Raw genomic sequence first — 27,006 nt, forward strand, 5'->3', positions numbered from 1 at the left:
ACAAAGTGCTTAGCCATGAGACTGCGAGGATGGTGTTTTTTTATTATTATTATTATTATTACTTTTATTTATTTTTTAGGAGCAAAAAGGAATCCTCCAATGAGTTATCAGGCAGAGACCAATGGGTCAAGGCCAGCACCTCCCTCCCAGGGCCAGACAAAGCCTGCTACAGAATGCAAGCCGGGTGGAAAGGGAAGCCAGACATGACCTACCTCTTTTCAATTGCATGCAGGAACTCATCAAACGCTCTGAAAGGGGTGCCCTCCCCCCAGATCCCCAGGCGGCTCATGTAAATCATGTTTTTTGGCTCAGAGGCACCTGTTTGAATAGAATTTCACTGTTAGAAAAAGCAGTTGTAAATAGTTTTGAATCAAGAAAAGCAAACTTCATCTTTTGTAAAGGATGGTCATTCACTATTGTCTCATAGAAGACCCAAGGGGCTTTCCAAGCACTGCCCTCTATGCATTAAATGGGCAAACATCGTGATTACAGGTTAATCTGGAGAGAGATTAGTCTTGCCAAAAAGTCACAAAAAAGGCAGTGACAGAACTTGGGGCAGATCCCAGCATCCTAGCTGCTCTTTAGCACTGCAGTACAATGTTCTGATGTCATTTGTCTCTTCTTGCATGAACATGCGCTCTCAGCATAGGTGATCACATCTTAAGGACATCCTTCAAACAGGATGGCAGATCACAGAGGTGACCGGCATTTCTTCACACACGGTGCTCAGGCAATGCCATGGGACAAGCTTACCTGTGGCGCTGGCATAAACAACCCTTGCTCGAGGCAGTTTGTTCTGAAGGTCCAGCACTGCTTTGCCCATTTTAGTGGAGTTAGCGTTTTTGGCTTTGTGGCATTCATCAAATACAATCTAAAATGGAAAGTTAGCTAAGGAAAAAGGGTGCAATTTCTTCGTGAGGGTGGGAAGAGATGGAAAATACAATCCAGCTTCCTCCAACCAATTGAGCCACCTGCCCCATTATCAACAGAATGGACTCGTTTCCCAAGCTGCACAAAATCTGTCTTTTTTGTCTAGTCCTCTGCTTTTCAGAGCCTGAAGCCATTTCCCCCTCCCTCTATCCCTTCACTGCCAAGGTATGGCTTGCTGCCCAAGAATAAGTCGGTCACAATGCTGAGGGAGAAGAATGCTGAAAAAGTTAATCACAGCTCCATTCTCCCCCTCCTCCCATTAATTCTGCAGCCCGTGGAGGACAACAGAGGAGTGTGGGAGGAATCAATGCTTATAGCATTTAAACATCCACCACAGGCATCAAACTGCTCAGTACAGCTGTTCCCAGTGACCTCAGATGGCCCCAGGTCTGTGTTCATTGGCGAAGAACAATTACAAGCATGCAGTTCTTCTCCCTCTCCCTTTTCATTTTTAAGGATACAACTCCATCAAAGTTTTCCCTGCACCAGTCCAAAATCTGCTTTAAGCGTGTCCTGTGTTGTCCGCCTGCTTGGCTTTCCCCAATCAGAGCAGAGTAAGTGGCAAAGAGGACTCCTTCTGAGGTAGCTGTGTCACCATATTTAATCTGCACAAAGAGGAAGAACAAGAACACACACGCTCATGACACTTGTCCGCAGTATGCCCCACCCATCCCTCTCCCACAGTCAATACAGCTGATTCTGCCGTGACTTCACACATGCTCCTGTCTTCAAGAAGAAAAACCAATCTGAGAGCACAAGAGAAAAAAGGCTGTTGGTAGCTGATGTCTTCAGCACTTCTATTTAGCATTGAGATATGGTGATGACAGGGACTTTAAATGCCTGGATAAGTTCCTCTAGCCAATGTGTCAGCACGTCTTGATGCATGTAGTGATATGTGGAGACCACACTAGGACTTCAATTTTCTGACCACCTGAAACCACTTATCTTTTTAAGCAACAGTTTAGAATGTTTAATTATTCTGAATCCCTCCCATCTGTTTTTAATTATGTTCAGAAAATTATGTTCTCTTTGGCAAGGTGAGATTACTGTTTATCTTACTGTCATGAGTTTCACCTGCAACAAAACTAAATGTAGGAAGAAAAAAAACAGTCTCAATCCGAAGAAAGTTTTCTTTAAAGCCCTTTTGGTCTGAAAACAAACATCTCTTTCAGTCTCTTAATGGACTGCATTCAGGGCTGTCGAGCACATGTGGTATCCATCCACTCAGTAAGAGATGGTTGCTCAATACCATTAAAAACCAGGGAAGAGCACTGCAGTCAACTAGCCAGCAGTGTGGCAAACACAAGCCAGCTGACAGACTCAACAAGAGGCCCAAGAACAGGTTACGAAGAGCCCTGTGAATAACCACACCACCACCACTGGTAGGCTTTTTTGAAAAACACTACATTCTAATGCTTCATCACTGATAACCAGAAGTCTGAATATGCTCTGATTCACTCAGCTGGATGGAAAGGCCCATGTGTTTAGCCATGACCCTGTGCATTTGAATCTCCTGCCAGGCACCAGTCTGTGCATCTGTAAGTGCTCCCTTCACTGGCATGTTCTGAAAAGGGCTGAATGAAACCAGGGCTGGAAAACGTCAGCCCATGAGAGCACAGCGTGGCCATGTCTAACAGGTGCTGTTCCCTCTGCAGCAGTCTCCAGGAATGGTTAAAAAGATTCAAGTCCTACTGGGCTTTGCACTGGTATGGAGACACTTCTCTCTTTCCCTGCAGGAAGCAGCTCTGTACTTGCGGTGCAACTCCAGAGGGTGCATAAAAATAGCAAGAGTCCAGAGTGGGAAGAGCATGCTGAGGAAAGGGAACAGCAAACAGCTTGCTGTCTGCTACTGACTGTGCCATCAGCCACGCACAAAGGCAGCAGTGACTGCTGCATTACACACCAAGGCAGCTCCATTTAAGTGCCACTGCGGGCTGGTTTTCCAGAACACCATTACAACTTCTCTCCCTTACCTTATTCAAAGCATGCACGGGAATGTGGGAGGCTTCAATGTCTTTCAGGTCTCTCTCAGCATCGTACTTAAGATCATTGGAGACACTGAACCTGAAAAGCAAGACATGGGCCTGCTTATTTCCTGAGGAGAGAGTCAGGGCATGCACAATGATTAATAGCTCTGACTAAAGCAATAGTAGGTGTACAGAACTGTCACATTTCCAACTGCCCACACACATCAATGTAAGATCCTACAGCAGCCTCCAGTCTTCCACAGCACTGCCACTTATGACAAGTTGTGCCTGTTCTGCAGAAAACCCCATCCTCTAGGCGCTCAAGTCTGCACCCCAGAAGTCCAGGAATACCCCTCCAGTGACTTCAAAGAGAGCAGGAGTAGGCTTGACATTGCACTCCAAGCAGTAGGTGATTTGCCATTTCATAGTGATTCATTCTCCCATCACCCCTTCAAGGGAAATATTCCCATTTCACAGTCAGCAAAGAGGCACAAAGAGGTGGAAACGTCTTATCCAAGGCCACAGCATGAGTCAACTATAAAGCCAACATCAGCACTAAGGAATTCCTTACACCCAAATTCAAACCAACTCCAAGGTCTTACAGGAACAGAGGAAAAAACTTACCACAGAGCTTTTTTCCTCCCTTTAAGATAATTTTCAAAGATGATCCCCGCAACTGTCCTGCCCTTTCCAACTCCAGCACCATCCCCAATGAGGAACCCAGCTCGCTGCCCACTGGGTAATAAAACTTCATGTTGCTGGAAAATCCAAAGCAGAGTTGGAAATTAAAACAGATTTGGCTTTTGCTAACAGCTTTCATATGAGTTTATGAGAGCACTACTTAACCCTCTCACACATCCCATGGATGCAAGTGCATTTCCTGCTCAAATAAACAAAGGCGGGAAGGGTCAAGTGCCACAGTCAAGCTCACAAGTGATGGTTCATGGTAAAGGTCCCCAGGGCTCTGACTTCAGAAATGCAAAGCGCTCCCATCTCTAGCAGGAGTCAAGGGTTCTTGCATCTTTGGAAACAGACCCTACAGAGACAAATTCCCAGTCCCCAGTTTCAAATAATCTTTCTTTCAAAAGGCATTTAAAATGGCACATGCCAATGTTTCCAAAGGTGGTTCTTCTATATTACAGGCTATTTTGAAACACATTTGAACATCTGTCCATAGGAAAGGCAGAGTTTACTTCTAGTGTAAGACATGCAAGCCAGGCAAGGTGGAGCCACATACCTGGCAGGCATAAATGATTGCTTCCAGCTGTAGTGCAGAGAGTGACCCTTTGTCAGCAATGGAGCATGGAAGGGAAAGGTCGTAGGTGATATTGGGTGGGGGGACGCTGGATAGAGTGCTCGTTTCAACCACAAGGTCAGGGTGGTGCTTCCCAATCTTGGCTACAATAACAACACAGAAAACAGATAAATCATGTTCTTTGCTTCTACAGAGCACCTCAAAAAGGACTCCAGGCCCTAGATTAACATTCTGCAGCTCTCTGCTCAGGAACAACTCATGTCTCTTCCAAAAGGAAGAAACAGAAAAAACAGAGAAGTGTTCTGCTAAACTAGGGTAACATCAACAAAGGATGAATACATTGGCATGCAAAGTTCTTCTGCAAAATCACAAGCTTGGGATGTGGTAGGGCAAACACCACATACTGCTTGCAGGAAAAGAAGGTAACAGTGAATTAGGTTGGTCCACAATGGAGTTAGCAGCACTTCTCATACCCGGGTGACGGCAGGACACTCACACTTTGAAGGTATATATTCTGCATATGTCTCTGTTTGTCCCAGCTCTTCAGTTTCTTCCTCCTCACCTTCATCCTCCTCCTCTGCAGGAGCCTGAGACTGGAAAGAAACATAGCATTGACCAAACATTAATGTTCATATTGAATTATGGACACATGCAATCTTACACAGTGCCAGAAACTATCATTCAAATTATTCCAGCACAAATTCATGAACCTTTCAAATACAATTCATCTAATTTAGAGACTACAGCAATGCAAGGAATACCACCTGTGGGAACCCACACCTAGAGCCCCAACAAGTGCAACAAGTGCATTAAGAGCTACTTTCAACACCTAGTCCATACTGAATTAGGGAACGATGTTTACAACATTTTTCAGATGGGTTGTAGGCTAGCATGAATTCCACCCAGCTGAACTCTAATCTGACCCACAATAAGGGATCTAGACCAGCTTTAAACTCAGCATGGTATTCAGCAGCATAAAGCAAAGTCACATAATTCCAGGAAAAGAACAGCCTCTATCGACTCTGCTGATTTAGTGGTAAAGAAAGCACAGATCATTTCTTAACACAGTGAGACTACACCAAGGGAAATATAAGACACTTCTGGGAAAGGGCAGTGACTCGTAATGCATCTGGCTGATTTTCTTGTCTTACTCCCCCTGAAGGGAAAAACGGTTAGAAGCATTCTTTTTCTGCGGCATTACCAACTTAGGAACCTTGTGCCTGATTCTGCTGAAGCAGATCATCTTTCTCACCTGATAGCTTATGAGGAGTGGGGTGCTGGGGACAGCAGGAACATGGTCGTTTGAACTGTTTAAGCCAGGGAATGATCTGCTGGGAGAGAACAGCTGGAACAGAAAAGATGCAAGTAAGAAAACAGTCATAACTCTCATCCCTCCAACTCCAACCCCAAATGATTAAAGCATGAAAACAGCGAAGATCCTTGCACTCTGCGTTCAGATCTTATACTCTGACACCATCAATGGGCTTTAATACTTTGTGAAACGCAATGGAGTGTCAAGCCCTAGGGAATGATTCAGGAAACTAATAAATCTTGCAAATGCCCTGCATGCCTTCATCAACACACACACAGAGACTAACTGGCCAAGGTAAATACATTCCTGCAAGAAGTGTGAACATTTCGTGTGTTTGTCCATGTGTGCGTGATAAAAGCCTGCTAGGAAACATTTCCTTCCACAACGTGAACAAACCTGCGAGACAGAAGTCTTTCTGCTAAAGTTAACAACCGCATGGCATTAAGATGGGTCATCCCGAAAGGACAAGTTTTGCTTTTAAGCATGGCATCTTAGGCATACCTTTTATACACCTTATATTGGCACTATTGAATTATTTGTACAAATGTTGCCACTTTCAAAGATTTCTTACAAGCCAGCAGTCCCTTTCAAGCTCTGATCAGAATTTATTATGGGAATAATGGATTTTCTCCGCACTGGGAACAGTTATGCTAGTCACTGTTTTCCCATCTGCTCTGAAGGGAGCTCTACACAAAACTGTTGTGCTGTTCCAGACAAGAGAGATCCTCGTTTAAGACTTAAAAGGAGCAGTGTAGCAGGAGCGCAGGTTTCATTCTGAACTGATGAGTCCAACTGAGAGCTATGGGTTGGATTTGCTAATGGAAGAGAAATAGCATCACTTTGGGGGACAGAAGTGAAGACTCAAGTACAGCTGAGGAGATCCAAACAGCGGGAATGGGAAAGATGGCCAAAACCGCATCCAAAAGACACCACTAGGAAAGGACTGAGCATTAAATCACAACACTGATATTTGACAATCTTCTTACAAACTTCCCTTAAGACAACCATTTACTTAACGCTTTAGGAATTTGGTTTTTAACATTAAAAACACTGTTCAGAGTAACCGTATAACTGCACCAGAACACAAACTGTGGGTCAGCACTGATTAATACCTGTTCTGAGGATGAGGAACGCTACCGCTTACCTCTCAGTGCAGAGATCATCAAAGCCTGCGCACTTTCAACTACCACTCAGGTTCATCTCACACGTGTAGACAGACCACGACCTCCGCCTAATACAGAGACCAGCAACAAAGCACCAAACTCTTCCAGGAACTCCAACCGCTCTGTGAGACCTACCAGGCCAGCGACAGGCAAATGCAGCAGCTATCGCGGTCTGGTGGGTCAGGCTGCAGCATGGGTTAGCTGGATCTCTCGAGGCACCAACTGCTATGTCAGAGTTAATTACGGTTTTAGTCTCTCCAGACCACCATACCACAGCGAGTTACGAGAGCTCCCAAGACACTCCTCGCTGGGAAGGCAAAATCGAGGAGATCCTTTGTCTGCCTCCACACAAACAAAATCACACTGGAATTTCCCGACAGTGAGCAAGGTCAAGCCAGCAGCTCATGGCATCCAAAGTAATCAGCAACTCCAAAAGCAGCACTACTCAAGTTTATAGACCGAAAAGAGTGCCAGACTTATAAAGAGACCCATGCTCCACAGGCAGAAGTGAAAGATGGGAAGTTCTTAAGCATAAACACTCTGATTGTTTCCTTTTTTTTAATTAAAAAAAGAAGAAAAGAAAAAAAAACACCCTCCATTACTGGAAGCCTGAGTCAGAATTACCAGAAGGAAGCTGGACAGAAGAGCTATTTTCAGTGCCAACAAATCTGGAGAGCAGGTGAAACATCTCCACCTACAAATCTGAACTCAATATAAAAGCTTTTCCTTAGGCAGGAGAAAGACCCAGATCCTGCTAGAATGGAAGGACACGCTTGTCTCAGCTCTAGCAATGGAAAGTTAATGTAGGTCTGTCTTTGCATCATGTCATCTTCAAAGCATAAATCCCTGCTATCCCAATTCAGCTACGTGGCTTTTGCACACAGCTTTTCACCTCAGGTATCACAAAGGAAGTGAGAGAAACCCTGGTTGTTTGGAGCATTCAAAAGTAACCACGCAGCTGAGAATGTGCCGTGAGGACTGGGACCAGGAGCGAGACTGGGTGATGCATCATCTTGTTCTAGATCAAACTTGTACAATTTCTTCCTTTCCCTATTCTTGTTCCCCTCCCAATTTGATCTTCTCCTTAGTCTCCGCTACATATCTAAAAGCGTTAACATATAAGACGCACACACCCCATACGTGCGAACCAGGGATGTAAGCAGGAGAAAGACTCTCATTCAGTAAAGCAGCTGACACAATTGCACAATCAAAGACTTGATGTTATTCCATTTTTTTTTCCTCCTTGCATTATTCTCCCTTTTGCACCGTCTTGCCGTGACTTCACTGGCAAAGGAAACGGTCACATTTGGCTGACAAAGCAACCCCTCTCTGTATAAATATAATTCCTATGTATTGAGTTGGGAGAAGGGTTTTCGCTTTTTAAAAGTGCCGTGAATGAGTTAGACTAATAAAACACATCAGTGGGTCACAAAAATTCTAGCTATGGGCTTCAGAGGCAGAGCTTTGCTTCTCCGATCTAAAAATGCTGTAAACTCTCGTGAGATGGCTGTGAAAAAACATAATGGATTACATGAACTATTTTTAAAAGGTGTTTCACAACTCCATTACAAATTATGCAACTGTGTTTTGTCTGCTAAGTCCTGAAAATATTTAACTGTATAGTAGTTCTTCCCTCTATACCTATTCCTGAAATGATAAAACAGATCCAACATTTTGTATACATGTTCCTCTTTCATTGATAACAGCTCTCGCAGTACGGGCACGTGACATTTGTTCCGAGTCCAGCCATTTCCCCCTCAATCACAAACGCTCCACCTAAAGCGTGCAGCAGCGTGCAATCTAACTGTGAAGCTTTTCTGCAATTTTCCTCTGTCCTCCTTTGAGTAAACACAGTTCCCCAACGGTAGTAATACCTGACAGGATAAAAAAGGGTAAGGCTAAAATAAGGATACAGTCTTTTTCATAACATACCTTTAAATTGCAGAACTTGCCACCAAATAACAGAAGACAGTTCGTAAAGTTTTTAAAGAGGAGTAAATATAGCAAGCAATCCCATAGTTACATCAATGAACAGAAAACATCAACCCTCATGCTTAAAGCATATACCCACCCCTAACTAACGGGAAGCAGGAAGGAAATTCCCTGCTAGGCTATTTCAGAACGAGCTCCCACCTTTTCACCTGGGTCTGAAGCACCCACCGAAGGGGCGGGATCCTCCACACAAGGGCGCATAAGGCAGCTTTTGCGCCTGCGATCCCTGCGTGGGCCTCACACGCAGGACGCACTGGGCTTCACTTGCGAGATGCCCCGTCACCAGAGCCCCTTAGAGACTGCTGGTTCAGCTTCACATGAATCTCTGAAACTGAAATTCTGTCTCAGGAAATTAACTACCGTCCTGACAGCAAAGTGCAAGGACATTCATTGTTCCTGGGTAAAAAGCTGACTAAACAGCTACAACTGATTAGAAGTACTGTATCAAAACAGAAGAGGACTGCATCCACCTGGGTTACACACAATGGGAAGTTCAGTCTCATAATGCTGCCTAGAAACTGCTCTGGCTACCCAAAAGCAAAAATTCCTGCAATTTTATTCAAAATTATGCTGGCATAACTATGTGGGGAGGGACAGGTAAAGATTACCTAAACTGCTTGCATACTGCTGCAAGGCATCAGCTGGGTCCCAGTCCTGTGCTGATACGTAGTGAATGTTACAGTAAGAAACCTTTTACTTTGGTACTGCCTCAAGATTTTGCAACAGATCGCTTGTTTGCCTCCTTTAACAAAGAAAACTGCGTATTTAAAATTCACCTAAAACTACTGCCAATCATGAGTCAATCTGGCAATCCATTCACCTGGTCTGCTGTGAGTTACCACCCCACGTGTAAAAATGAAACTGAAATCTAACTAACACAACACTTTGTCAGGAAATGTTGAGCTCAGTTTAAAAAAACCACCACCTTTGTATTCAGAAAACAAAGATAAGACAACGTTTAAAATAGCTAGTGATTCTTTTCAAAAGGAAGTAACTTATAAATGGAATTCCAAGGAGCTAATTGGCCTTATCTGAACTTAAGCGGTGTGAAGGACAAGGGGAGGCAGGGGGTGATTCTGAGTAGCTGACGGGAGGAACAGCCTGCAGCCAGAGTGGAGACGGCTGCTCTGCTACAGTCAAATCACATGCATGACATTACTTGTTTCTCACTTGCATTCTTTAGGCTGGATTTAGAACAGCTTTTCGATGTAAGTCATTGCTGTATATTGCATGGATATGGAACTACAAGCTTTTACGGGCATCAAATATCTTGATCAGAGTTCACATGTTTAGAAACAGTACACTAAGTAACTTTATTTTTGTAGTGATTTAGGCTACTACATAACAAAAATAATAGGAGAAATGAGGCACATGCCTTCTTTGTCCTGGGGGACGTAACTTTCTCCAGCTTTTTAAATTATCCAGTTTACAAGCCTGTGATCTCTCCAGCCATTTCTTGGGTTCAAATAGCTCAGTTGTCTCTTCTGCATAACCGTCTTGAACTTCATGGTCAAACTGGTCCAAAGTTACCAGACTACATATGGATTGCTTATGCAGCCCTCATTGCCAGCATAATGGTGTGGCCCTTGATCTCTAACACATTTATCCACGGGAAGGAGGGCAGTGGTATTCTGTCTCCATTTACAGACACAGTGAGGGCCAGGCAGACCCTGCGAAGGTCCGTAAAGGTGATCAAGTCTCACTGATTTCAACAAGAGCTCAGGTATCTGATTTGAGGTTCTGCATCATCATGACTGGTCTAAAATCTCATAGAAAGTTTAAGGCAAACAGGAACTTAGATTTCCCAAGTCCCAGGCCAGGACACTAGTCACCAAACCATATTCCTTCAATACTCAACCTGTCACTAAGCTACACAGCAGTATCCTTGCAAAGTAGAATTGCTGCCAAGTCTCTTGATTTCCAAGCTGTGACAAACAGTCAGCTTTCATCACAGAAATTCAGAGTCTGACACATTACTAACAGCAAAATGCAGTCTCTAAAAACATGACAGAACCTCATAATACAACAGTGACTCAGATGCAGACATGCTAGGTTGCCTTCTGGAGCATTCACGTTGGATTAAAGAATAAAATAAAGCCTACTGTATGGTTGGGCATTTATTAGGACAGCAGAGAACTAGAGATTCAGCAGATGTGTACGATATTGATTCCATCAGGACCACAGCTGGCAGCTGCTAGTAGAGACTGATAACAGGTTGTGTAATAGTGAGTGAGCAGTCCCAACACATGAGGGAAAGCAGATGGCAGAAGGCTGGTAAAACTGCACAGAATCACATTCTGCTCTGGGACTTCCAGGAAATCACATGCTCAGGAGAACTCAGATATGTAAAAGCATGCAGGGACTTGGACTCGCAAAGTAAACATACATGGTTAGTCTTAAACTGAGACAGAGTTTGGTTTTCAGTCATTGTTACTAAAATATTTGCTATGAAGAATAAACATGCAACAGCTGCAGCTAGGGACAATTAATGATCTAAGTCACTGCGTTTTTCCTGGAGTCCACCTCTGTGGGACAACCAAATTCCCTGTAGCAGCCCACTCTGGACCTGCTGAATGTTCTAGGGACACATCTTGCTTGTGATGCACCTACCTGCCACGGCTGTCAGGAGAATGAACTGATGCTTGCATAACACTCTGAAAGAGTGCAAACATCCCTCAGAGGATGTCCTGTTACTCTCCTGATTCCTGGAGACTAAAATATGTGTAAACACTTCACCCTTCCCCTCCTCAAGCAATCTCGGTAATAGGGAAATAACATCACCATACTGCAACCTCACCCCTGTGAGGAGTTGGGTTGGTTTCTTAATTCCTTGATGAAAATACCATGGGATGAAGCCTGCAGTATTTCATGTCTGATGGGGAGGATGGAAGAGGAAGCAGCCTCTACCTCTATTTGGCTCTGCTGCGGCGTGTTAACATCCCATAGTGTTGGCACGTGGTTCAGACTATCGGCAGGCAGGAAGTCCTTAGGATCCGCGATGTCAGAGAGGGAATCCGCTGGGGATGAGAAGAGGGAGTTGTTGTTGGAGAGCTCATCGAGGTATGAAGAATCCTGAAATGGAAGAAACGTCCACAGTTAGAAGAGACAGTAAAAGAGAAGGCCGGAGAGCTCCTTTCTCACACCTACTCATCCAGGAAGTTTTAATTTCTTGCTGTTAATTGCACAGCACTGTTACTTCATGCTCCACAATGCTTATAAATTAACTCATAAATGAAGACAGCAGCTGTTTGGAAGTCTCAGTTTCTTGACACTGAGCGGACAGAAGTGCTGGTGCACGTTCAAGACTAACTCAGACAGTGCATATTTCCACGTATAGGTGAGTGGAAGAGAGAGGAACATTCAACAAAATATCAGTCGTTTCAACTTTGTATATGATTAAGACGACTGCTGAGTGGTGAAAAGTCTTCAGTCTATCACCCCAGAGACTCAGATTCTCTATTCACCTACAAAAGCCTACAGAGTACTAACTACATCTGATCACTAACACAGCTGTTTAATTGCAATTTATAACACAGCAATTCCTAGAGGCTTCAGACAAAATTTAAGTCTCCTTGTGCCAAAGTGCTGCACAAACACAGCACAAGGAGCAGGGGGAAGGAGTGCTAGTGCCATCTGGGCTTGGGTCTAGATAAATCTTGGCAAATCTACCCACCCTTTTTCCAGTAGCATGCCTCGATCTGGACAGGAAGGGAATGCATTTCGGTGACAAGGATCAGTCTCTCTGCCCTTACTCATTTTCTGGTGTTCTATTTTGTGCCAATCCGGTGGTGACACTGGCTTGAGTCATGAAGATTTTTGCTCACAAAAAGCCTTCAATTCTCTCCCCATCACCAATTCCTGTTTGATTTTTCTGACTTCAGGAATGAAGAACTGATAGCCAAAGGCACTTCTTAAACCACCTCCTGACAGTCTGGCACAGAACAATCACTGCACCATTCCTTACTTCATACATCATTTCAGTTCTTCTCCTTCTACATGAAATTTCACTGTCAAACGAGCAGAAAAAAAGTTTGTCGTCTGCTTATTGAAGAGCAGGGTACTTCGAAATGCTGAGCTGCAGCACGCAGCCCTTTGGTGGAGACCCGCCTCTGTCCCAGAGGGATATGCAGGCAGACCAACGGGTCTTTCATCTTGCCACATAGGATTCTGCCAACGCAAACCAGTTTTGTGGTTTCTTCCATAAGGGTTGAGTTTGTCAACACATGGCCAACTCAAGCTCCCTGTTAGGACGGATAACCAAACGAGGGCGATAATACCACAACATGGCTGCCAGCAGAGCCGCAGTGTCTGATACAAGGAGAAATCACTGCTCATTTCCAGTTAAAGGCCAATTTTCTACTACAGAACAGGAAGGCAGCCAAAGATTTTAAAAGTCATTTAGCCCTGCCTGACATAAAATCATGAACAGCTGAGCCCGCTTGTGTTATTCCTAAGGGCTTCTGGCCAAGAGTTGGGTCAGACCCTCTCCTGACTGCTATTAAAAGTTAGATTCTTGCAGTGTTTAAAACCATCAGGACATGTTCCTTTCACCCTCTTCCCAGATGATGTCTTCTTTGGCGCCTGAGAAGACGGTAGCTACTCTAAAGTCATAGGTGCAGAAGCTGGCAGCTGTGCAAGAGCACTGACACACTAAGCTCAAGGCAAGCAGCAAAAGAGACGGCAGGAATGATATATAAAATTCATATTCTTGAAATATTGACTGGGGGAACCCAAAGACTCCAGGAGAAGGGGCTGTTTGTTATACGGTGCTACCAGAGTGATACTGCTGCAGGAGGCACCTCCTGCTCGCACTGATTACTTGTGTTAATGTGCAGTTCTGCTTCGGCCCAAGAACGGAAGTGCAGAGGTTCCTCTACAGCTCTCACTCTTGATATTTTTGTGGTTATTTTAGGGTTACCCAAAAATCAGGGCTTTCCAGAGACTGAAGCAAGCACCTAGATTTATCAACTTAGAAATAAGTGGTCTATGGAAATGGGGCTCTGTTTCACACTCTAGAAGCTAGGGAGAAAGCATTTGGGTAAATACTGCAGCTCTTGGCCAGGTAAGTGCCTGTACATCCTGCAGGAATCTGCCTGTCTGCAAGGGCTCACCCAGGACTGCTGAGGCAGTCAGCTCTGCTCAGATGAGAAGGGGAATCGGCTGAGCCCAGCCAGACACGGCTGCAAGCCCAGGGCCCTCCCTACACCATCTTCCCCTCAAGGGCAAGAGGCCAGACTCACAAACTGGAGTTGCATCTCCCCGGCTGCTCATCTAGAGTATTGTACACACGCTGGATTCAAGCTAAAGCTGTTCATGCTATTGAGATTTTTTCCCATTAAATCCCATCTCCTGAGGTCTGTGGCCTCTCTCTGAACCTTCCAGTCCTCTACAGAGACGCTTGCTGAATACCTTGACTCACTGTGCTGCCAAACCAAGCCATCATCTCCCCTCTCACTACTCTTCTGCTTTCTCCTCTTGATTCATGTTCCCAAGAACAAGCACTGCAGGACTCTAACGGCCTCTGGACTGTCACCACAACGTACTCGCCTGTGCTAGCCGTACCTCTTCGGACCCAACCAGGATGTGGGTGAAGTGGAGAGCGCTGGCATCTGGGCTTGCTATGCCTTAGGAAAACAATTTAACAATTCTCGTACTGCTCCTCTTTCCTATTATGCCAGTATGTAATAGTCTAAAATCAGTTTTGTAGCAACTCTTCTGACCACTCTTGGGCTTAAAGGTCGGGCACACCTCAAGCTTGGTCATTTCACATAAATCACAAGATGGTCAGGTGGCAGAAGAAAAGCAGACATTTGCTCCTGATAAGCCTTCAGAACTCAGCTCACATATGGAAGTTGAAAATGAGTTCACGTTCATGATAGGCAACAGGAGACAAATCAACATTATAATCCTTGATTTTAAATTTAAGAGATGAAAGGTATTTATTAAAATCTGCATGATGAGATGAGAAGCATGTTTTTTGTCTCTTAAGGAAGGGCCACAGACAAGAAAGAGCTAAATGAAAAGGCTGGAATAGCAAGGCAAACCCAGCTTTGCTTAGCCAGAGGTTTTTGTTCTTTCTTTTCATTCTGAAGCACTTTGTCAGATGGGTCCATCCAGCATTTAACTGACTGTGTTTTATTTGAGGACTTCACAGCCCAGGGATGACCGCAGCAGCGTCTCAAGGAGCCAGAAGGTCTCAGGTTCCAATTCTGTCTCACTGCTTAGCTGTGACGAGCCATTTCTGCATGACTTTTATTCATTTGCAATTATCAGTGAAAGAAGCCAATTCAGGAACAAATATCGGCAAACACACAGGCATGGCAGCAAGACGACCAGAGAGGAGACTAGAGTGGCCACTGTCCATTAGCATCCTGAAGAGAGCAAAGTGCCAGGTCGCAATAGCAGCGCGATGGGCTGAAAGCGCTGTGCTACAGCCTACGAGCTACCCAGCGAGCTCCCTCCCTCCTGACGTGAGCCCCTTCACCCCACTAACGGCGGCTCCAGCTCCACCGCCTCCGACGTCCACTCCCTCTGCTCAGTGCACTGGACTGAAGTAGGAAATCAGCCTCAAAGTCAGAGGAAGGATAAATATTAGTCCTGGAAATGACTTCAGCTAGTTCATCCTCTTGCAATATTACAAGGCATTAGTCACAGACTTTCAAAGCATCCCATTTGTCTTACTTAATTACATTATTTAAAGAGCACTGAAACTAGTAATATGCTAGATCCCTGCCCTGAAGAGCTTACAGTGCAACTGCTTTGCTGCTTCTTCAGACTTCCTTATATAGAAAATGCAGTATAACTGCTTAATACAAAGCCATACTGATAACTATAACCTGTGTCATTAGAAACCATGCTTTAATTACGCCACATTTTTTTTTTACATGGTGCAAATGGGAGCAGCTATGTTAGTCTCTGGGCCTCAAGGGAAAGGAAGGCTCCTCACCTAAACTAGCAGCTCGTGAAACAACAGGGCGAACAGGAACACGACTCCCTTTCTCAACGGGCCGTCGCGGCCGTCACGCGCAGCGACTGCTCCCCCACAAAAGCGCCGTTTCATCCCGTGATAACACCACCTTTTACTGATGCTAACTAGAAAAGATGTTTAGTCAAAAGGCGTCAATTCCTCAATGGGCGCATGGGAGAAGCTGAAAACGAAATGACGCCATTAAGGAGAGAAGGGATGGGAACAACGGAGGGTGAGCAGATTAGAGGTGCAGCAAACGCTGGAAAGAGGAGCTGCCTGGGGGTATCTACGAAGCAAGTTCCCGATTTGGAAAGGGCTGCTTCTGCTTTTGAAATGATTGGATGTGCTTGAGCAGCCGTACAGCAAAGCCGCTCCAGAGAGACCACCCATTTCATTCTTCAGAATTTGAAGCGAGTTATTTTGCCCCTGTTCAAGACCGATGAATAGAAATTCAAAAAACTCCTCATTGGAAATGAGAGGATTTTACAGTAATAGCATTTTATGTTTCAGTGGAGAAACTGAAGTTGAAAGAATTTCTATAACAGAAGAAAGTCACCCTGCAAGGCGGGTCCTCTATTTCAAATGCTATTCTGGATACGTACGACTCATTTCTGAAATTACACTCCCTTTCCCCTCTCCCCCCCCAGTTTAGCATAGCCTCCAACCTAAATCTAGGCTGCAAATTCTAGCTCAGCCCTGGCACGAGCGCTTACGGGCAGGAGGCCGGCGGGCCTGCTTTGCCCCCCATCGCTTCAGCCTGCGTTGTGAAACACTCCTCAGCCCCAGAGAGGGAACATCTGGCTGAGCGGCCACGTTGAAGATCCCAGTGCTGAGCACCGGGTCTCGTGGCACAGATCTTTCCCAGTTTCTCCTGTTACACTTGCAGGAAGAAGGACACAAACAGAGAGAGACTTTTAAGCCTGCACTTGTGAAAACCCAGTTCAGAACTAACTGCTCGTGTCAGAATGAGAGATGGAAGTTTATAGAAGCATATTAGAAAACGGCTAAAGGGCAACTCCTTTATAGCAGACTGACCACGTAATAGAGAATTTTACAAGGGGTCAACAGCCAGCTAATGCAGAGACGACATAGCTGCTGGCTGTGGGTCTCACCAGCATGTTCTTTTTGTACATTAAGGTTCAAATACAATCAATATACTAGAATGGGAGTTATTTTCTGATCTTTACATCAGAAGGTGCTCTAGTGCATGACTTGATAAATCACTGACAGTAATCATTTGCTGGACTTCTAAACTGTGAAGGCAAAATAATCACCAATAGATGCTATTATGGCACACAATGTTTCCAACATTCTCCCAAAACAGAAATGTTATCAAAACCAAGAATTAATTCCTTGGAAAAGATTGGAAAAAAATCAAGAGCAACAAAACCCAAACACTCATGCCTCTTTCTTTCAACCACCAGAAACAGCTCAGCTTCTTTAGTCAAAACAAATTCTTTGTTAAAAATAATGAAAGAACAGGTGAAGTCTAAATACAGAAGGAGTATGCATCCTGAAAATATTTTTGGCCACGAAGCCATCAATATAAATGGTTTATTTGCTCACAATCCCAGGCACAGAGGAAACAAATACTCCTTCTGCACAGCAGCTATTGGCTACTCTGCTGCACAGCACACACTTGACTGGGGTTTAAAAAGAACATACAAACAAAAAAAATCCTTTCAAAGAAACACACAGATAAATATAAATATGCAAACAAATCTGTAAAGTCAGACAAGAAAGATTTTGTTTCTCAGCCATCACAGATTAAGCAAACTATGCTTTGGATAAGATAGAATCAAGAAAGAAAAGTAACTGTAATGTAAGCTGCCAATTATTAAAAGGAAATTTTCTAGCCCCCACAATCAAAGTCTTTCTATAAATGGGGCAATAACCTTGCAGTCAATAAACTTGGAGGGGTCAGTACTATGGCTGGCAAGCATTTCCTTTGCTTTTCCGTACACATCTGGTTTAAAAATAAAACTCCTGAAAGCCATTACAACTAAAAACAGATCAATTCTCCACAAAGCTCCTTTTGCTCAGCATTCCTCAGTTAGTCCCTAAGCACTAGCTGACAGGAATAGTCTCCAAGTATCAGACGTTTCAGCCCAGTACAAATCACATCTTCAGAACAGAAAATCTCTCATCACTGTCTTGCATCAAGAGCTGTTGCCCCCAAAATTCTTCTGCCATGGCAAAAATTAAAGGACATACAAGCCCACGAGAGCAGCTGAAGCTGCCTACCCTTGCAGAAAGAACACGAACCAGGAATTCTAAGAAAAAAGAAAAAAAGGAGGGAAAAAAAGAAAAAAAAGGAAAAGCATTACCTTGTAGAGCGATGGGAACTTTAGCCAGAACTGCATCTGGGACATTTTAAAATAGCATTCAGTTTGCTGTGTGAAGAGCAGGACTCGGATGAAGCAGTTAAGTGAGCTTTTTCGATATATAATGGAGAAAGGTCTTCATTCATGACAGCGACAGCAGCAGCAGACAGAAAGAGCACTCATCAAGGGCTTTTGAAAATTAACATGCAGAAGAAAGGAGTGAAAATAGAGGAAAAGAGGACAGCCATACAATGCGTCCGTCCTAAGCCCGTAGAAATTTGCATATACTGTTTAGTCATGAAGGAGAGTGCTCTTACTTCCTCTAAGTACACGGGCTGATTTTCAGGAAATGATGCCTGCTTGGTAAGTCAGTGAAATTACTGGCAATGCGATGAGAATTACTGTATGTGGTGTAATTCAACCACAGATACACTGTAAACAAAGCTGTGCTCCTCAGCAGCGCAGCGAGACGCGGGCCAGGCGCAGCCAGTGCAAGAACCTGGCTACTCGCTGCCCCGGGACTTTGCTCCTTTTCCCCTTCCCCCTTTTCGCCCAGGGAAAAGGCTATCGATTTCTCTGCAGCAACTTCCCCTTTGGGGCTTGGTTTGGTTTTTTTTCCCCCTCCTATATTGGCGATTATGGGGGCTCAGATGAACAAATCAAACTGAAAGAGATTAGGAAAAGTATTTAAAACTTTTCTCCCTCTTTTTTTTCCTGCCCTACCAATATCTGCCTGTAACTAGAAAATAAAAAGGAGTAGCCAATTTCTTAATTTTCTATTCTAGATGATTCCTACTTTTCTGTGTCCGACAGCATTGCTTTCTTTTTCCAAAGGCTTTATTTTTATTTAACAGTTTTGGTAATAGAAATAGGCACAATTTCTGATGGGAGGGGGTGGAGAAGAGGAAAAGGCACTATGGGGGACACCTGAAAGGCTCTCCACCAGCCACCGCAGCCGGTGGTGCCACCGGAGGGGACGGGGAGGGGGACAGGGACCCCGACCAGCTACCCGCGACCACGCGCCCAGCAGCGCCCGCGCCAGGGCCAGGGCCGGGGCCGGGAAGAGGCGCTCGGGCTGCGGATCGCCCCTCGCCTCCTGCTCCGCGCCCTTCCACGCGGACAGGGCCCTTCTCCAAGCTGCAGCACAGCTTGGCACTGTCCTGCGTCAGAGCCAGAGCCTGGTGCCTGCCGTCGGGGCTGCTGCAGGTGCTCTTGGGAGCACGTGCCCAGAACTGCTGGGAAACCCTGAGGGGCAAGGACTTCTCGAGAAAACAGAGAGTTTAGGAGCAAGGAGCTATAGAAGACAGCAAAGTCTTTACGAGGCCTAAAGGAGACGGGAGAGGCTTCTGAGCAGAAAGCAAGGAGCTTTCCAACGACACTGAGAATTAGGGGAGACCAAGCAGGGGTGCTGTGCTCTGCTTTGTTTGCTTTACAACATCCTGCCTCTGGATGATGAGGGAGACAGTGTTTAAAGTCACCGTGCATTGCCCTTGGAGGACCATCTCCTGCAAGGAAAACATGCTGGGTGCCAGGCCTGGAAAAGTGCACGTGCAGGACACAAATCCGAGACAAGGGCTCACTGTTTCTAAGGAAAGGTGGGTCTGGTGCCGGGGCACATGGCATAGCCCATCTGCGGCACCGGGCTTCCATGGGGCTGGATATATTGATAGCTCATAATAATGAGGATCCAAGGTCCACCATGCAAAACATCTAGTCTAGAAGACTGCTATTCAGTAAGTAAATGGGAAAGAAAAATGCTTTTCCCCAGGCACTTTGAGGCTACAGCCAGAGATCTCCATGCCACCGTCAGAGCAGCAGCAGTGCAGAAGGCTGGGAAACAGCAGCCTGAGCAGCCCTCACCCCTGCGACAAGTCGGGGCAATTCTTGTGTAAGGCTCTATGGTTATTCCTGTTACGAGAGCATATTTCACTTTTCTAACTAGAGAATAAAAGCTGTGGACAGAGGCACTTCGTAAGTGCTGCTAAAGGAGATGCATTCTGCAGGAACTGCGGTGAAAACTAAGAGTTTGGTTTCTGTGGGCAGCTGGTTTGGGGTGGAGAAAGGCAGTGGGTTTTCACTGCTGCTTTTATCTGAATTTGATTGTATTTAATTATCTGGTACTGCCCTGCAGCTTGGGATAGGTGCTTTAATATGTTCGAAGTAAAGAGGCCAGATATACTTTTTTTTAAAACATCTTAATTATTGACTTGCTGGTGACTGACTTGCTGTCTGACCAAGCTTGATCAAACCACCAACTCTTGCCTAAGACTATGAAGTCTTGCTATTTATATAGCCTTTAAAAAGCAGGTGGCTTATTTCCTCTTCCCTTTCTCTCAGTGGACAACCACTGCAAAATATAGGCAGCAAAACTGGAGCACCAAGAGGAAGCAAGACATAGCACACTTACAGATACCAGGACTGCTAAATTGATTTTGTAACACCACAGTAATATAATCACATAAGATAACTGACTGAAAAACTACCACCTTGTATTTTAAGAACCTGCCCTAGGGGACAAGGTATGCCACAGCATTTCCACTCTCCATAGTTAACCCACGAAGGGGCACGCTGACAAACAGGGATAGGAAAGCAGAATTATTCTAGTGTTCACAGTACTAACTTGACTTACCATTTTCCAGAAAAAAACAAAATGTAAAATCCAGTTAACTGCATTAACTGTTAGGTAACCTTCGCGGCATTACCATGGTCTGGGCAATGTGCTCTGGGTGATCCTGCTTGAGCAGGGGGGTTGGACCAGATGATTTCCAGAGTCCCTGCCAACCCCAGCTGCAAGCTTTTAAGGCCTGACCTACAGGACAGGTTGCTGAACTTGCTGGTGGTTTCTTGAAAGCATGTGCTGAAATTTTAGGAAAGTATACAAACAAATCAGTGCAGAATAACACACCCGTAGAGCAGACCTAGTAGCTTGTCACCCTCAAGCAAAGAACCTGGAACTAAATTTCCTGAAATACTTAGCTGCTTAAAGATGCGACTTTGAGTGTCCAGGCACACTTCCAGGCTCAGCTCCCTGACCTGGTGAGACACTTGTGAAAAAAACATCAGGCCCCTGAAAGTCTCTACAAGCTGTAAACACGCAACTTCACCGGCTGGACGGACAGTTGAGCAGTGAAAAGGATATTTAATTTGATCACAGCAGGTCCTTAGCATCTTGGAAAAAATAAGTGCAAGAGTGATTAATGGGTGGAAGAGTACTGAATATTTAAACACTGCAGTTTGTCCTAATAACAGTGTTTTTCTTTCAGAGGGACAAAAAGATAGGAGTGTACATATCGTACAGACCAGGGTCTTGCTTTTCCTGTTTCCACAACAGGACTGGCTTTACTCAGCTGGGTGCAAGGCTTTGCTTTGTATTTTGGCTGTTTTGAGAACCAAAGAGCCATTACTGCCGTGCACAGGACACCCTCTGCTCTAGTTTCAAAGCGAGCAAGAGGAAGCAAGGTGTGGGGTGAGTAAGCGCACAGAGAGGCTTTGACAAGTTGAGACCACAAATGGTTTATTTTTAAAGCTGACACTAAAGCAAGGATAACAAAGCAGCTGGTAGGTATTTTATAATCAGAGCTGAAACACAGTGTGTGTATGGGAGTGCGTGGGAGACTAGGATCAGCAAACCCTGTTAGGAACTAGCTCCTTTAAGGACTGGAAATTTGGGAGGTAATTGCTACTTGTTAGGAAATGGGGACAGGGGCAGGAGTAAACTCTTACAGGTGATTGTAAAAACTGGAAGAAATCAGTGCATGGCAGTAGGCTGCTTTAATTTGGGGAATAATAAACATATGTGACCAGGAGAAGAAAAATCACAAAAGAAACTGTTCTTGTCAGAGGCAACTGTGACTGTGTGGCAGGACCACTGGCGTCAGGGTTTAATTTGCAGAAGTGAAGGGCATTCGAAAGAGTGTTTCCAAGGCACCCCTCAGAACAGAAACCTTTACGCGTTACTAATTAGGAGATACAGTCACCAGCAGCAGAAGTTGAGACAGGGAGACTCACTTGATCCGACTGACTCAGACCAATTCTGCTTTGAATTAAAACATCTATTTTAAAACATTTCCCAGTGGTCTGCTATTAAGTTATATTACTGGCATTTTTTAAGAGCACTCCATGTTTCAGACTAGTGCTTTTCCCGCTTTTGTTAGCTTTATAAAGGGGAGGAGGTAGAAAACTGTTTGCCAAGAATTTCGGAAGGCAGTTTTCTGTTGCCTTCTGTGCTTTCCCTGCTGCCTAGGAGCTGGACATAACCTATGTTTGAGGCTAACAATATAGATGAAAACTAACAAGTCTGGAACAGAAGAGCTGTCTGGGGCAGGTCTTCCTCCAGGCCCTCGTACCCCTTTTCCCAGCCCGCCGGCACATGAGCCAGCTCCTGCTTCCCCTGCAATCAGTGGCCCAGGCAAACGGCAACAAATTCGGCCTTAAAAGCAGAATTCATCTCACTCAGCCACAGATATCCCCATCTGAGTTAGTCCCAACAGCTCCTGTTATGCATGGAAGAGGAAGACGTGTTCCTAAAGCACAGTTCATCCAGCCAAAAGGACGCTGCTTCGGAATAAGATCAACCGCATCCCAGACGCGCCCCTCCCTTCCCAGTAACCACCTCGGTGACGAAATAAAGATGGTCAGAACAAACCAAACACTTGGTCAGATGAATTTTATGCTGGTGCCTAAGCTCTGCGGTTCAGAAAAGGACTGCAGCCCCTGTGCACACACCTGCCTGGACTGGCCCTGAGCTGGGAATACGGCATCCAGGCACTGAGAAGGACTAAGCAGCTACTGATGTGGCTCGCTCCAAGCAGCGGCTTATCTTCGCACTGTACACAGTCCGCAATCAAAGCAACTAAACCTTTTAACCCTGCCAACAGCCCAGCCTGATGCCATCATCTCTTCGTACAGACTGCAACACCCACTCGGTTCTGCGTGTGGAAACCAGACGGGTGCGGGTCCTTGTCTGGCGAACCATCCCGGAGCGTGTTATCCGCACGTTACCGCCTGGGCGCTCCGGACACGGCGACCCGCCAGCGCAGCAGCCCGGGACGGCACCGCAGGGCAGCTGCGGGGGCACGAAAGCCACGCCGGGCTGTCCCGCGGGGAACGCACGCCGTGATTACAAGCACCGTTTAACCGTATTTACTTAACTAGGTCAGATGAGCTGTTCTAATCACCACCTTGATTCTGCCAAACCAAAGCCTGAAGTAAGCGTGAGGTGTCTCACTGAAAGTGTTTTTAAAGCGCAACTAAGTCAAGCCAAAAATCCAACCCTGAAGTGCAAAAACAAAGTCATGAGCATGTAAAGCAACTTACTCACAAAACGCTTCAAAGGCACCACAGCCAGTTAATTGTCTTCAAATTGATTTTAAAATCTGTCTTCCCTTCAGACATAACTCCAGGACAGCGATAGGAAATTCCAGGTGGTTTCTTATTCCAGGAAGCTCTTTATTTCACTCAGAACCAAGTCTTTCATATAATTTAATAACTGTTACATTGATTTCTCTTAAATCACCACAGCCGTGTGCACCGAAGCACTTTTTAAAATTATCATCTTTTTAAGAGTAGGTTGAGAATTCTTTTCCCTCTTTATCAAGAAAGATTAATAAGACATTCCAAGAGGGTGGTAGCAAAAAAAAAAGGCTTGTTTATGATTAACACCTCCCCACATGCCCCAAGCACTATGAACAGCAGATCAAACAAGGCTCTAACTGCATCTTTACAGCATCATTGCAACAACTCTACCCAACAGCAGCCAATTCCTCCCTGCCTCCATCACCTAAACCAACCTCGACTGACCTCCTTCCTCCATCCCAAGCACAACTTTGATTTTAGAAAGGGTATCGAGTTTCCTGCCATAGCAGTTCTGAGTAGGGGTGTTTCACTGAGGAGAAAAGGAACAAGTTTCTCTAGAGCTCACTTGCAGCTGAACGTCCGTACTTTCCACACAAGCCCACAGGAGCTGCTCAGGCCTGCTGCAAAAAAAAAACTCATGACTTTTATTTTTCAGTGTAATTTATGACAAATGAAACAATATGAGGTGGCCTCCGTGAGCTCAGAGAAAAGTCCTGGTTTAGACAGATGCAAGGAATAAGGCAAAGGGGTTGACTATGAGAAACAGTCTAAGGGCGAGATCATTTCAGATAACAAAAGGCTCAGAGGAAATGGGCAGAGTCATGTGTTTTAAATAATTCTAAACAGGATAGAACAGTGAAGTCTAAAGAAAAACCTGTGGTGGCCAAGAGCAGGAAATATTCAAGTGACATTGTATTATTCTAGAACAGGTTGCTCTGCTTTTATGATAAGGCCCAGGGCAGATCAGGGCTCAAAACATGCACTCGCCAGGAGAACATTAGATCCCAATGTGTAAGGTGAAATTTCCCAAATTTAGTGTTTTGTTGTGGTAATTAACAGCTCTTATGAGCAGCAACACAAGGCAGACATTTTTATCGTAACAAGGCTGTGCAGAACTACTGCAGGCTAACGCCGAGCTCCAGCGCACGGCGGGTCAGGTAGGCTTACCAGCGCCTCAGGACTTCAGGTTCTGAGGCCAGAGGAAAACAGCAGAATGTGAGGAAAGCTACAGAAACCAAAATCCTGCTTCTCTTCAGGATTTTGATTTCTAAGGACCTATTTGTAGTCAGTAGACTCTTTACATAAGGAGATCACACTGCATGGTCCAGGCCAGATTTTGACTACAGGCAACAGTTCCCAAGATCCAAAAAATGCTATCAGACCCCAACATGGCCTCATATAACTATTTTCTAAACCTTACTTTAAGCCACTTGTTTATATTAAGAATGCCAACAGACTAGCACAGATGAATCACCCTGCAGCAAGCCAAAGAAACAAAAGTGTTGTGGAGGAAACAGATTTCAACTTCTCATTAGGCTGTTCTGAGCATGCAAATGAAGCATCTTTCCAAAATGCAGAAGGCATTCAACAAGGCTGCTGCGATATGCACAGAAATCACTTTTCATCAGACTGAAGTGGCAGTGGTTAATGATTCAATTAAAAAGAAATTCCCAGGATAATTAAAAAGTGTGGCGACTCCCACTCATGGTACCCTCTGGCCAGCAAAGATTGTGTTACACTCCGAATGTCCAATTGAGGACCTCCCAAACAAAATAGGGAGAGAAGATGGGGGAAATCAAATGCTAGCACTGAAGGAAGACTTCTGCTCTCTGAACACCCTTGTCATGCCCCCAAATCTAAGGCGTGACCAGTCTCAGCCCATCACCACCAGCAGAAAGTGTTTACTGCACGAATACCCCAACAAAACCACTAGTCATTTGCTCTTTAGACCTTTTAAATCCATTTTCAATATCATGCACATTCCTGGAAAACCCTTTAAAGAGACAAACCGCCTACATGTTTAAGGCAGTCCGAGGCCAGGCTGGAATCCCACTGCAGCCCAGAAGGTACCTTATGGGGAGGGGGGGCTCACCAGCTCGCCGTCAAAGCACACACAGGGATCACATTCAGACCCGCAAAGCTTCACTCCAGATCGGAGATGATGCTTTCATCGCCTTCCTCGACCTCCCCAGGACAGTCTGCAGAAAGTCAAGCACTGGCAGTGTGTTGAGACGAGTCAAGCTCTGGAACTCAAAGGGATAGCAAGTTCTCCCATGCTGCTCAACTATCAGAAATGGGATTTTGCTATCTGGGCAAAGAGGAAAGAATGGCCTATATTCCTGTATGAAGCCAGCACAGTTCTCACATAAGTGCCCGATCTACCTCGTCTGCCCACTGACCACAGATTTAACTGAGAATCTCTCACCAGAGCATGCAGTGAACTCCTCATGTTCTCCCTTCTCTTCCACTCCTCTGTCTGGCATGGTCGTGACAGTGCAAAGTCTAACGAGATCTGCCACTCCTGCCACCGCACATGGGAAGTGCAGTAAAGACAGGTACTTTCCTATACAGTCACCTGGAAAGATGTAACTACCCAAGCTGGTTCCCACATGTCCCGAATCGTGTGTTACGGGTTTCTAGGCAGTGTTAGCATTTAACAGTTTGGCATCTGGGACAGCAAGAAATCAGTAAAGTGGAAAATACTGTCAAAGCAAGAGATGGAAAAGCTCCAGGACACTCCCAGATGACTCCGGACTGATGCCACTGCCTCCAGTTAATTGCCTGCTGCTCTAACAGATCCAGGCTCCAATTCTGGCTCCTACGAACAAATCATCAGCTTTTCTTTGGATGAGCAGTGACTAGTAGTTTAGGAAAGCCCTAGGTTTTATCAACTGACTTCCATGTTAGTGCTTATGTAGAATGGTCACAGGAACAGAAAGATTGGCTCTATTGACAGTTGTCCAGGAAAGAAGGGAAAAAACACAAATTAAAACAGCATTAGCTATCCAAGGCTCTTTCAAACACTTCTGCAAGGGAAGCTATCTGCAAAGCACTTCCAGACCTAATCTTGAAAAGCCTAACACAGGGGCTGAGTCAAACCCACCAGCTCCCGGGGAACAGACGAGGCCTGTTCACAACTGTTTGTGACAGTCTCCGATCACCATTAACAATTTATCGCACGCTAATACATCAGTGCGCTAGGAGCAAACCGCGTAGAGAGCTCAGCCAAGAACCGCGTGCTCGGAGAGGCTGATCTGCGCAGTAAGGCGTCACTGGCGCAGGACCTCGGCAGGCAGAGCCAGCAGTTTGAGCTGCAGGGTGACTAAAGATCGAAATGGTTCTTTGAGAGACAAGGGAGGACAAATAGTGTTATTTCCCATTAACGGACACTGTCATACCAGGCACCTAGCGAGCACTCGTGCCAGACTGCACTGCGACAGCTCTAGACAGACACCGCCCCTCCGAGCTACTAATTTTATCAGATTAGTTTCATATTGGAAAACAAAGCTCTAACAAAAGTCTTATTCAGTGTTTCTCAGTTTCAGAGCATAAAGGGTGACACCGCTGTCTTGGGTTATCTGCGGGAATCTCCAGAAAGTCCCAAGCAGTAATGCTGAGTGCACAGGCTTACAGAGAAACACCGAGAGAAAAGCACCCATACAAATGCTTTATTCATCGTGGGAACATATCTGCCACTATTTGCTATTACATGGCAGCAAAAGAACTGGCTGGCTATGAATG

The 27,006-nt window shown here is 45.2% G+C and overlaps 1 protein-coding gene across 5 annotated transcripts in view; it reads right to left on the reverse strand.

Moving 5' to 3' along the window:
* The window catches only part of SBNO2 (strawberry notch homolog 2), a 69,590-nt gene that overhangs the window by 16,460 nt on the left and 26,124 nt on the right, over window positions 1-27,006 (reverse strand). For 4 of the 5 annotated variants that reach the window (XM_026108313.2, XM_026108316.2, XM_064497399.1 and 1 more), the window contains 9 exons: window positions 11,527-11,691; window positions 5,405-5,497; window positions 4,649-4,745; window positions 4,135-4,295; window positions 3,522-3,655; window positions 2,904-2,994; window positions 1,392-1,535; window positions 754-871; window positions 213-318 (listed from right to left, as the gene is read on the reverse strand). In XM_026108313.2, the coding sequence (XP_025964098.2) occupies window positions 213-318; window positions 754-871; window positions 1,392-1,535; window positions 2,904-2,994; window positions 3,522-3,655; window positions 4,135-4,295; window positions 4,649-4,745; window positions 5,405-5,497; window positions 11,527-11,691 (1,109 nt within the window). Of the gene's footprint in view, window positions 1-212; window positions 319-753; window positions 872-1,391; window positions 1,536-2,903; window positions 2,995-3,521; window positions 3,656-4,134; window positions 4,296-4,648; window positions 4,746-5,404; window positions 5,498-11,526; window positions 11,692-17,913; window positions 18,361-27,006 lie in introns of those variants that run through there. The other variant, XM_026108318.2, reaches the window with a different exon arrangement.

This window comes from Dromaius novaehollandiae, chromosome 25 (genome assembly GCF_036370855.1).
Source record: "Dromaius novaehollandiae isolate bDroNov1 chromosome 25, bDroNov1.hap1, whole genome shotgun sequence".
Lineage (NCBI taxonomy): Eukaryota > Metazoa > Chordata > Aves > Casuariiformes > Dromaiidae > Dromaius > Dromaius novaehollandiae.